General features: G+C 43.3%; 2 protein-coding genes across 2 annotated transcripts; one reads left to right on the top strand and one right to left on the bottom strand.

Annotated features, from left to right (window-relative positions):
• Positions 1 to 1,039: 1,039 nt before the first annotated feature.
• LOC136463295 (uncharacterized) lies at positions 1,040 to 4,865 on the bottom strand. Its single transcript, XM_066462304.1, has 2 exons — positions 4,346 to 4,865; positions 1,040 to 1,332 (listed from the first exon to the last, which is right to left on the bottom strand). The coding sequence occupies exons 1-2, from the start codon at positions 4,739 to 4,741 to the stop codon at positions 1,300 to 1,302; spliced, it is 429 nt and encodes a 142-aa protein (XP_066318401.1). The 5' UTR covers positions 4,742 to 4,865; the 3' UTR covers positions 1,040 to 1,299.
• A 4,734-nt stretch (positions 4,866 to 9,599) lies between these two features.
• Positions 9,600 to 10,730, top strand: LOC136465559 (proline-rich receptor-like protein kinase PERK8). The gene is made up of 3 exons (XM_066464242.1): positions 9,600 to 9,842; positions 10,543 to 10,624; positions 10,720 to 10,730. Exons 1-3 carry the CDS (start codon positions 9,600 to 9,602, stop codon positions 10,728 to 10,730), a joined length of 336 nt encoding a protein of 111 aa, XP_066320339.1.
• Positions 10,731 to 12,800: the final 2,070 nt, after the last annotated feature.

Raw genomic sequence — 12,800 nt, 5'->3', positions numbered from 1 at the left:
ACAGATTCACCAGAACTCGTGGAATTTATTAGTTTAAACCCCTAAACCTATGTTGGTGATCACTTTCATGTATTATATTGATGGTTTATAATGGTCGTTAATTACTGTCAACAGGCGGCGAGAGGGAGAGGGAGGGAAGGGAGGTGAGAGGGAGAGAGAACTCGATGGCTCACCTGAAATCGGGGGGCCGATGGCGCCTGCGACCGTGAGTCCGCGACTCCCGCCCCGTCCGCATCTGCAATTTCCACCCCATCCATGCATGATCGCGGTTCCTGCCCCATCCACGACCACGGGTATGTCCTCCCTCTTGACCTATCCCTCCTTTGTTCTTGCTCCAGTCCTCCTCTCCTCTTTCCCCTGCCTGCTCTGCTTTCCCTGCCCCATCTTCCTCTGCTCTGCTTCTTGTACTCGTGCTCTGCTCCTTCTGCTCTGCGCTGGTTGAATGGAGATGAAAGACTGCTTGAATGGTCAAGCCTAGATGATGTTATCTCACTAGAGTCTAATTTGTTGTTATTGGGAGAGAGATTTCGGATTTGCTATTTTATGTTGTGTACTACTACTGTAGCAGCACTATGTATTATGATATTATATGGTTTGCTTCTGAGCTCTAGTGGCATTATATACATTTATGGCGTCGCCTCAGCCACATGCCTTAAACGCCTAGGCGTCTAGAAGAGGTAGCGCGCCGCACCTCGCCTAACCACCTTAATAACTATGCGTATACCCTGTTTTCATGTGTATCTTGTACCATACATTACTCTATGTTCAATCAGCTGTTTAATTATCATTAACTTTGTATAGTGATGTCAATATTGTGAGTCAGTAAGAATAGACACTACAGTATTCCGTACTGTTACACCTGAATACCTGATTTGAACTTTCAGGCCAGGATGGCCTTTGGGTGAACTGGCAATCATGCAGATTCATTCTCCTGTGCGGCTGTCCCAAATCGGCCCCCACTAATATAACTCTTAACAGCTCAACAGCAACTGCTGAGAAATCAACCGTGCAGCAGTGACTTAAGACCACAATATTATGAAAGTTGCTTATTCTGAGTCAATTTGTTCACAGCATAATGTGCTGACAAGAGCCAAAATGATATGCGAGTACAGAGCACCAACTGAAAGCACACCTCAATGTGGGAAAACAAAAATTGAACCAGACCTGGCCTTCAAACAGCAGGTAACGCACATTCTAAGTGGCAGCAGCAGTCAGAGAATTTTTTACCCCACTTTTGTGGGTGTACAAATGTCCATAGTTAACCATGCTATATCAAATAGAAAACTCTGACTTAGGTCACTAGGCCTGGGGCTTATCCTCGGCTTTCTTTGGCTGTCAACAAAAAAAAGAGAGAGAATAATCCAGTCAATAACTGTGAAAATAGAGAGGCATGTGCAAAGAAACTCGTTGAGGATGTCATCCACAGCACGCATGATAGACCTTGATATAAAAGTCCTGTGGTAACAATGTAGAATGTTCACCAGAAGTTGTCTTAGTTTGACCTTAGTAAAATTCCAAGAAAATATTGGGAAAGAAAGTCACATACTCACCAGTAGCTCAACCCAATTGGCATTATACTAGTGGCACGCAGAAGGTTGTTATGGACTGACTTTTGGAGAGGTTAAATACAGTAAGAATTGGAAAAATGGAGTACATAGGTTTCAGTTAGGAGCAGGATGTATTAGCAGTATAACAGAAGGATACGAGTGAGCTTTCTATCCCATGTGAGAGATGGTGTTCCTTTTATAGAGGCCATAACAAGCTCCACTACATAATAGTTGCAAATCTAATCCGATGTAACTAATTGGCTCTCAACACAAACCACCCATGATCCAGAAACCAATATCATGGATTGTGGCATCAATACTGATTCCAGTAACTTATTTGAGCAAATTGCATTGGAGGTACCACCAACTTGCTCGGTGGGTGGAAGCCAGAACTTGTAAAATGCTCAAACAAGTCATTAGCCTTAATATTTGCATGCCCTTATGAGGTGGACACCAGTGTGGTGCTATCAGTCTTCCATGTTTGTCATGATGTACATTCATTGTGGAGGCCCATACTCTTCACTCGTTCAGTCTTTCTCTCCTTAGTCCTGACCAGATAAGGGCAGCAGTAGGTTGCAGGCAGAAAGTGGGCAGTGCTGAGAGCAGGCAGTAAGAAGTTTCTTAGCTGCAAGTATAATATGGTTCATGGAGTGCACATATCCTGCTTGGTTGCTTGGGAACACATGACAATATGCATTATACGCCCTCTGTCCCTTTTTAAGTGTTGCCTAGATTTTTGTGCTAGTAGATTTATAGAAAAAATTAGTAACATTTGTATCTCCAAATAAGTGTACTATAAAAAATATATTTAATCATTAATCTAATGATACTTATTACGCACCATAAATATTAGTAATCTCTTGTATATATTTGGTCAAAATTGAGCATGTTTGACTCCTTCGATACGTGAGAACAACACTTAAAAAGGGACGGAGGGAGTATGCTCCAAATCAGTAAATAAGAATACTAAAACAAGTTATATGTAATGAAAATTCCAAAGAACGAGGAAGGTCATTTCTAGTACTAGGTTGATCAAATAGCCTAGCCTGATGCTCACAACTCATGCTGTTATTGACTAATAAGACACTGCATAGATATATGAATGCTTCTGGGAGTGACCCTTGACTGTTGAGCACCAAGAGCGCCGCTGGGACACATGGCTGATGCAGCTAATGAGCAGTGCACTGCAATTGACTTTATCATCCCAAAGTAAGGTGGGTACCACCATCGTTATAGTTCCATAAGACTCCACTCCACCGCTGGCCACTTATGCCTATCTGTCTCTGGTGATAGTTAGCGATAGCAACCCTTCTGCTTATTAGATCAACCCCACCACAACAAAGGAGGGCTAAGGATCTGCAACTTGCTCATACCTCATCATGGGCTAATAATGCCACGTTAGCACTTTAGGCCATGTAAGATTTGCCCATCTTAGAAAATGCACATAGCAATCAAGAGCATTTACATGTTCCTTGACCTATTTGCGCCCAAACTGTGCAAATTGCGGTACATCCAATACAGTTTACTTCATTTATTTAATGATTATACTACATACAAAAAGTTGTCTTCATCAATTTCAAATATAAATGAAAACATTATAAAGAATGCATATTGCATAATTATCCACTAAATGTAGATTAATTGTTCGTGTAAAGACTAATCACATAGCGGTATCCGGTAATCAGACAAGAAAATGCCCCTTTTCTCATCTCTGGTATGCAATTCTCACATGTATATGGAGCACATTATAAGTATATTTTGTGCATAGCTGCATACAACTTGCATGTCAGAGTTAGATTTTGGGTCAAATTAATTATAGTAGAATTGAAAAATCCTGAATATGCCCTGGACAACTGTTGAGCAACCTTATCATATGCCTGCAAATTGGACACATATGGAGTGTGAACAACTAAAGGTCCTACGGGTGCTGCTGTGTAACTTACTAATTATAGCTTGCTAGAAAAATTTCTCAACCAAGAACCTGGTACTTGATACCTTTCCTGTAATCCTTTAGGTTTTAACTAGACCTTCAAACTAGCTAGACCAAATTCTACAATTCCATGAATATCCACATCTCCAAGAATGAATAAACCAATGATCCAGGTGACACTAAATTCACCGTTTGCACAAACGTGCTCTTTACGACTAAGTATCCTATGCAGCTGCACTTAAGCATTTGCACAGACATGCTTTTTTAGACTAAGTATCATATACAACTGCAATATTTATTGTAATTCTTGCTCATAATGAACTGTGACTAGGTGCTACACGAGATGTAGGTAAGCAGAACGTACGTGACATACCATAACTTCCAGGTAGAAACAACATGAAACCAACCCAGATGATACCATTCTAGGCAAGGCAACTACTCCCGTTGTCCCAAATTATATGTTATTTTGGCTTTTCTAGGTCCATAATTTTGCTATGCACTTAGATATATAATTTTTTTATGCACTTTGATATACTCTATGTCTAAAGACTATGTGTCTAAAAAAGCCAAAACGATCTGTAATTAGGAATGGAGGAAACAGTAACAAATTCTGGTGACAAGCAAATTGTGCATTCTTGTTCGACAATAGGATGAGCAGTGTAACAAACTACATGTCTCCATCACCGGAACGTCACAACAACCACAATGGTAAAACACACAAGGTGCCCAATGGATACCTTAACAGGCACACAGCAAATCCAAGAAAAGATCTAGAGCGTGTTCAGTGCAGTGTAGAAAGAAACACCCACGCACGCATGGCGTTCGACGAAATGAGAAGATACGCACAAAAGGGAAAAACATGCCGTACCTTGATGCCAGCGAACGACATGCCGAGCTCCTCCTCGGGGATGACGACGGGCCACTTCTCCCCGCCGTCGCAGAACATCTGCTCCGTGTCGATGAGCCGGCCCCGTGCGACGATCTGGTCACGGATGCCCTGCGCCGTAGCGCCCTCAGCGGCGATGATGGCCTCCTCGGCTCCGTTGAGATAGGTCACGAGGACCCGCGGAGGCGGGAGAGTCGGCTGCGATTTGGGGTCCGTGGACGGCGGCGGGGAGGGGAGGCGGCGGAGCTCGACGGAGCAGGCCGGGTTGGAGTCCTTGGCCTTGCGGCCGTTGCACTGCGCGAGGAGCTCAACTGCCGCCGCCTTCCGCGGGTCCAGAGGGCAGTACTCCACCACCACCTTGGACAGGAACTTAAGCATGCCTCCTCTCGCCGCTGGCCTTGCCGCCTTCGTCGTCGTTGTCGGCTTGTCGCGCACTCGCTGCAGTCACCTCGTCGCTCCCCGGAGATTCGGTGGGGGCGCGAGGTTTCATGCCATGGTTGGATGCCGAGCAATTTGGGTTGGGCCAAGCCCAAACTTGGTTATGGGTCGGACCACAAGTAGATGCCTCTTGAAAAATGTCCATTCTACGTCCCAAAATATATAGCATAGTCTTATTTTCCTTCAGTGAGAGCATCTCCAAGAGTTTCCAAAATCTTCACTCCTAAGTCCTAATCTAGATTTTTTTGGCAAGATTAAAAAAACTGCTCTCCAACAACACAATATGTCAACTCTTAATCTTTTCGCACTTGGAAAACTCGACCTAATCACGCGGATATATACGCTCGCGTATCCATCGACCAATCTGGAGGTGGAAGGACTTGAGGAAGAATAAGGAGTATGCCATGGTTTCTATTGCAAATGTATAAGAGAAGAAAGTAAAAATGGTTTGGATGATTTCAAAATAGTCCTGAGATTTCCAATGTAAAATTGTCTTTTATATTTTAGGACCGAGATTTTATAAATAGTTGGAGCAACCTAACAAATGTGCTCCCAACTTTTTTTAGCCACTTGAAAAACTTATCGATTTACCAATTCTTTTTTAGAACTACTGGAGATGCTCTAACTCCAAGAGTTTCTAAAAAACAATAGATAACTTAATGAGTTTTCTAAGTGGCTAAAAAGTTAGGAGCACATTTGTTGGGTTCCTTTAACCATTTTAAAATCTCGCTCCTAAAAATACAAGACAACTTTGCTATCAGGACTCCTAGACTATTCCCAAATCACCCCAACCATTTTTATACTTTCTTTCTCTCCTATACATTATCATTTGGAACCCATCCTTACTCTATATTGTTCCCCATGTTCTTCCACCTCTAGATTAGTTGATCAATTTTGCCTATATTTTCGTGCGAATCGATCAATTTTCCACGCGATTGGATCGATTTTCCCAAGTGTAGAAAGATTAGGAGTTGAGATAAGGAGTTACCAAAGAGTATTTTTCAATTTCGCCAAAAATCAAGATTAGAAGTGGGTTTTAGGAATTCTTAGGAGATGCTAAGTATTGGCAGTTATATACAAAAGAGGCATGGGAAAAAAATCCATTCTACCTCTCTGAACTATTGTCATAGTCCATTTTCTTTCTCAAATTCCAAAACTATACAATTTCCCCCTAAAGTTTTAAAACCATTCAAATTACTTCTTTATCCTCGTTTAGAGTGGTTTAAAGTGGGTTCTCTCTTTTTAATTTAAAAAATATAAACATTTAATAAGGTTTTCAACCACAAAAAATATCTCTAAGCTTTTAAAATTCTAAAGATAGACTGGGGTACACCAAATCCAAAAAAATATTTTAAACTCATGAAAATTTCTCTAGATAGCTTAAATAAATATATTTAGATCTAGAAAATAGGGAAAATATCTGGAAAAATCTAAAAATTCTCCCAAAACATTTTAATCAATGTATAAACTTGTTTTAAAAATTGTTGCAATAGAAAACATAATATGCAACTAGCACAAATGCATAACATGAATGCATTCAACGTTAATGTATCTTGTATTCATGCTAGTTTTATCTCATATTTTTGTCGTGCAAAATTTATGCACCGATTAGAATGATTTGTGTTTTTTATATTTTCTAGATATGTTTTTTCATTTTCCTAGAACTAAATCTATTTTTTAAGTATCTAGAGATATTTTCATGAGCTTTAAATATTTATTTGGAATTTTCATATGACAATCTATCTCTAGATTTTTTATCAGAATTTTTAAAAGCATAGATATATTATCTATGGCTCAAAACCTTATTAAGTATTTAATGAATTCTTTTAACTAAATAAGACAAAACCAGTCCAACCAAACCAGGGCAAGGAGGTGTAATGTGAATAGTTTTGAAATTTTAGGGGGGAGGGGGAGGGGGGGTAAATGTCTAGCTTTGCAATTTTAGACATAAAATCAGGCGGACTAAAGGTGCAGTGAATAATCCTTTCTAAGACTTAAACACGTCGTCTAACCAAAACAAATACATAATTAAGACTATTCGGTCTAGCTAGGCATGTATCCCTCTATCTATCATAGGCACCTTACAAAAGATCTTAATCAAAGAAACTAAGGTGCCGAGCTAGTATGAGCCCACCTAAATAATTCTAGTTAGCTAGGTCACACAAATCTATGCAACTAGTCAACTAAGCATACCAGGAGCTCCTACACATACTAGCGAGCAAAGAGCATAAAGCCTAAGTAACACTAGCACCACTCAACTAGCAAAGCTACACAAGCTAAGCAAGCACAAGAGTAACAACACAAGCACAATATATGAACAAGTAAATACAAGTTTGTGTAGGGAATTGCAAACCAATAGGAAGATAATGGCACAGAGATTTTTATCCTGAGGTTCGGTAGTTTGCCAAGTACTTAATCCCCATTGAGGCCAGCCTAAGATTGTCGCCGATCCTCTTGCTAGTGGTGAGCACACAAGCTCACTCTCTCCACCAAAGGGAGTGCTCACACAAGAGCTCTAGCACTTTGATCTGACCGACAACTTGACACTCTTCACACCTAGCTCTACTAGAATTGGTCTTCACAATCCCCGCGAGGTGAGCACAACACCCCTAACAAATCTTGCTCCTGAGCTACGCACAACTTCATGTGGGATTCACAACAGAGACCATAGGACACCAAGTCGTTTAGGAGGTGGCAACCACCAAGAGTAACAAGCATCACCGGCTTACAACTTGATCACCTAATGTCACTCAAGCAAACTCTCAAAGCACCTCACTAGGAACACTCTCTCACAGTCGAATGCACTTAGCATTTTAGCAAATGTGAGATGGAGGTGCTATTTCACTTCTCAAAGGGGAACACAAAGTCCCAAAGGCCTTAGTATCCAGCCCATGGTCGCCTTTAAAGAGAGGGCGAAAAACTAGCCATTGGTGGGCTTCTAGCCCCACCTTAGAATTTTTGGCCCACTGCCCTCGAAAACTATGGAGCGGCTCAAGCAACCACAATAATCAGTCAACACGGTAAGCACACGTGCGCACACTCCTATATTAGAATTTTTGGCCTGCCCAGCTTTGAAATTCTGGGGCGGCTTTCCACGGCCCAATGGTTGGTTGAACATGGTCAAACCACGCGCACTCACATCCCACCTTGGAATTTTTGGCCACCCTAGCTCAAAAGTTTCGGGTGCTGTTTGTGCGTCCAACCGAGGCGGCCACTTGGAAATTTCCTTCCCGCCATGGAAATTCCAGGTGAGGCTCAGAATTTCCGGCTGTTGCTTGGAAATTTTAGGACAATTTAACTAAAACGACCATAACTTCTTACTCTGAACTTTGATTTCGGTAATCTTGGACTTTTGGAAATCTTATTCAAAGAGATACACAAACCACTTGAATAATTGATCCAAAACACAATGAATCAACCCTGAATTCCAATCCAAGATCCACCCCACTATTAGGTGCGTACCAAAAAAACTTTTTTCAAAGCATGCCATTTGCCAACTCCAAATGATCTCCCACAGAATGATCAACACCTTTAAGCCTTAGTTAGAATTTTAAAACCATTTTTCAAAGGTTTTTCTCTCCACTTTCAACCGTCATGCGATCTTAGCAACATATGCAAAGCTAAATCGCTTAAGTGGCACTAGATGACCGATATGCAAATAAGTTTGCCCCTCTTAATAGTATGGCCATCTAATCTAAACCCGGTTAAGCACTTCTCTACTCACTCTTAGACCGGTGAAATGAAATGCCCTACAAATATATCTTTGCCTTGCGCATTCCATTTCATCTCCACTGTCGGTGATGCCACACAAGCATCCATCCTCCATCAAGCCACTTGTAATCAACACTTGGCTTGATCTCCCGTAGATGATATGATCCACTTCATGTCATCACGTGGCCTTATTGGTTCATTGATCGCAACTTTGCTTGCTCTTCACCGCTGCACCTATTCCATCGGCACCAAGTCCTTGCTCTAGCTTCACTACCACACATGGTCCATCGCATCCGAGCCTTTGACTTTCCCTTCACACTAGCAACCCGGTCCTTCAGAGTCAAGCCATTTCTCTTGATCTTCTCCGCATGGCCACATGAGACCATGTCATGTCTCATATGCAATGAGCTTCTTCATCACACTAGTTGTGCATTGCAACAACTCTAAGCCATTTCACCACCATGGCATATGTTGCTCACAATAGTGCACCTATGAAAACTAATGTAACACCCTGATTAATTATCTTAAGCCGTGTTAGAGATCGAGGTGGAGCTAGTTTTATGTGTGCTAATAATGTTAATTAGGGAAAAAAGAAAATTAAGAGGAGACGAAAGAGAAAAAAACAAAAAAAGAAAGATGGTGGACAGCAGCACTGCCCCTGGGATGGCTAGCAGATCGCACGTGCCTCCCCTTTTCTCTGTAAAAAAGGAAAGGAAATTAGTTTTGGTAAAAAAATGATGAAAAGAAAATGAGGAGGCGAACGGACACGGTCCAGTGACGGCGTGGTCACCCGCACACATAGATTTTTTTTAATTTTAACACTTTTTGGAAACTAATTTGAAATCTAACACGGTCGGGTTTTTTTTAACTAACACTTTTGGCCGCGCCTATTGCCATGGCGCGGCCAAATGCCTGTGTCGCGCCATGCATGGTGGCGCGGTAGAGGGCTGACGTGGCAGCGACCGGAGTCGCTGACTGCTGACGGGGCAGGGCCTGCCGCACCACTGATCTTGGCGCGGCACTGCCACACCCTGATCCGTGGCGCAGCAGAGCCAAATAAAACCGGCCGTCGCTGCCGCGTCCGCCAATGGTCGGGCAGCCGCCGTTGCCCGAGCAGCGCAGCAAGGCCGCCGTGTCCGCCCACGCCAGCCCACCGCCAAGCACGCCGGCCACCACGGTCGTGGCTGCCCGCGCCAGCCAGCCCGCCGCCCAGCACGGCACGGTCGTCGGCCGCCCGGTGTGGCCGCCGAGCCCCCATGCCTACGCGCCACCCCCTCCGGCCACGCACGGAGGCTGCCCGCCGAGGACTGCACCCATGCCTCCCGGCCTGGTCTAGCGCGCTGCAGCGAGGTACTCCCCTAATAGGTAGTAAAATTATTACAGTATAGTTAGGATAGTTAGTAAAGTTATTTAGTTTAGTTAGTATAGGTAATATAGTAAGTTAGTATAGGTAGTAAAGTTAGGTAGTTTAGTTAGTACAGTTATTGAGTCTAGTTATACATTGGATTTAGTCTAATTAGTTGTTTCTTTTAATACTTTTGCAGATGGATTGTTGTGTTAGAGTTTTGTATGGAGAAAGTGTTAGGAGTGAAGATGGTATGTTTGAGGATATGGAAGAAGAATTGGAATGGTTTGATGAACCTTCTAGCTTCAATGACCTTTGTGTTTGTTTGAATGCAAAGTTTGACGGTGATTTCACACCGAAGGGGAGGTTTGATACTGGGAAGACTAGGGCACACTATGTTCTCATGCCCTTGCGCGACCCTGCTCACTGGTCCCACTACACTAGGGTTCTCTAAGGTTCCAATGTGCCCATGGCTGAGGTGGTGGTGGAGAATGGGTATAGGATGTAGGGTGTCCAGGACGGCTCGTCCATTGATGGTGTTGGAGGCAATAAGCAAGAATTGGGGGTCGAAGGGAAAGCAACTCAGGGTAACATAGATTTGGATGGTCAGTTGATGTAGGAGCAGTTTCATTCAACTGTAGTAGATTGTATAAGCAATGACTTCGATGTTAATGATTTCTAACAGGAAGAGGAGGAGCAGGAGGAGGAGGATAGGATCGGTGATGTAGTTAGCAGTGATTCAGACGATTCTGATGATGACCAAGGAGGTACAGATGCTACGCCAATAGCGGCTGATGCCATGCAAGTACCAGTTCATACTATGCCATTACTAGTACCAATTGAGGTTTTGCATGGTGTCCAGGCTCAGGGTAGACTAGTCACAGATTTGGCTACATATGATACCCCCTATGATTCATGGGCTAGAATTAGCGAAGCGCAACAGTATGTTCCACCACCACCATACACAGCGACTGAGCTTGAGCAACTAAGGTCCAAGAACGTATCTTTCATGGGCGTTTCGAACTATAGGGATGTTAGCATGATGGATATGGCAGTTTGTGACACCGGTCTCCAGTTGTGTAGGAATTCATTGTATAACCATGAGAAAGAAACCCTTAGGAAGGGGATGATATTCAACACAATGTCAGAGATGAAACTCTTCCTTCAGGACTATGTTGTGTACCACCATAGGCCGTACACCATCACTCATTCAGACCAAGAGTTGAGGTACCACATGATATGCAAGAACGGTTGTTTGTGGAGGTTAAATGCACGAAAGAGATAGAGTGATGGCAAGTGGAGGATAACTAAAGTTGTCGAACCCCACACTTGCCTAGATAATAGGGGGAAGGAAAATCATAAGCAGCTCACTACAATTACCATGCTCGTCGTATATTGGGGCTCATTGATGATAATAACAACATCTCGGTGTCTTCTTTACAATAGTCCATATTTAAATTTGTTAGGTATGATGTGACGTACGGAAAGGCTTGGCGTGCTAAGCAAATTGCTCCGGTGATTCGATGGGGTACTTGAGAGGAAGCGTACAACAGGGTGCCCCACATCCTTTATGCAATGCATTACTACAACCCTGGCTTGAAATGGTTTGTGGACACCGGAGGGATGTTTTTTTAGGACCCATTGAGGCATGTCCTCTATCGTGTGTTCTGGTCGTTCGCGTAAACGGAACATGCATTCCAGTTTTGTCGACCAGTCGTACTTGTTGATGGCACTTTCCTAATAGAAAAGTACAGGGGCACCTTGATGATGGTTGTTGTGTTGATCTTGAGGACCAGATAGTACCCATGGCTTTTGCTTTGACAGAGGGAGAGAACAATGAATCATGGTCATGGTTCATGCGACTTCTACGTGTGCAAGTGCTTAGCCCAACTCGCACTATATGTTTGATCTCGGACCATCACGCAAGGCTTCTTAATGCTACAGCTGAGCATATAGATGGGTTCCCGCCTCTAGTACATAGATGGTGCATGAGACACTTTGCCGCTACTTTTTGGCGGTGTCAGCGAAAGCAGGAGGTATGTGATAAGGTAAAGGCTCTATGTTGTGTACGTATAGAGCACCAGTTCAAGGAGACAAAGAGAGAACTAGACAAGATGGTAAATGTAGCGGAAAAGGCCTGGTTAGAGGCATAGATGGAACATAAGGCTCAGTGGATGTTAGCATATGATGAGGGGGTTTCAGGTATGGCATCATGACCACTAACTCCTCAGAGTCCTTCAACCATGTATTCACCGGAGTTTGATTGTTGCCTGTTTCTGGAATTGTTGAGTTCTCGTTTCATAAGTGCAACAAATACTTTGTGAAGAGGTGGGAACTTGCGCAGAGAAATATAGCTGAGCAGGGGCATTTTGGAAAGGCCAAAGCTGAACATTTGAAGGAATCTGAGGAATTGGCCAAGCAGCACACTGTCAAGCCGTATGGACCCCGCCACCATATCTTTAGTGTACGGGGCAAGGGTGGCACAAGCTTGGGTGGTGAATGTTATGGTGGACAAAACTACTGAGTTGATCTTGAAAAGGTAGAGTGCAGTTGCAACATCCCTCAGATCATGCATGCCCCTTGCTCTCATATGATCACGGCCTATAGGGTTCGCGGGTACAACTATAAGGATCTACCATATATGTCACCCTTGTATCTCCGTTCAAACACCGTTAGTGTTTGGGAGATGAGCTTCGAGCCATACCTTGACCTAACATAGTGGCCACCTTATAATGGTTATGACTATGTGCAGCATCTAGATCTAATGAAGGTAGGGAAGGGTAGGAGGAAGAAGAAGCAACTCAAGGGGGAAATGGACGCTATGAGAGGGTATGACAAAGACATGTACGGCGGGGGAGACTTCAACGAGACCCATGGCAGGAATCTATGCTCCGTTTGCAAACAATCTGGTCACAAGGCTAGCAGGCATAGAAGATGAGGGCA

Source organism: Miscanthus floridulus, chromosome 7, assembly GCF_019320115.1.
Source record: "Miscanthus floridulus cultivar M001 chromosome 7, ASM1932011v1, whole genome shotgun sequence".
Taxonomy (NCBI): domain Eukaryota; kingdom Viridiplantae; phylum Streptophyta; class Magnoliopsida; order Poales; family Poaceae; genus Miscanthus; species Miscanthus floridulus.
The sequence above is the reverse complement of the archived record's forward strand: the minus strand, read 5'-3'. Positions and strand labels throughout refer to the sequence as shown.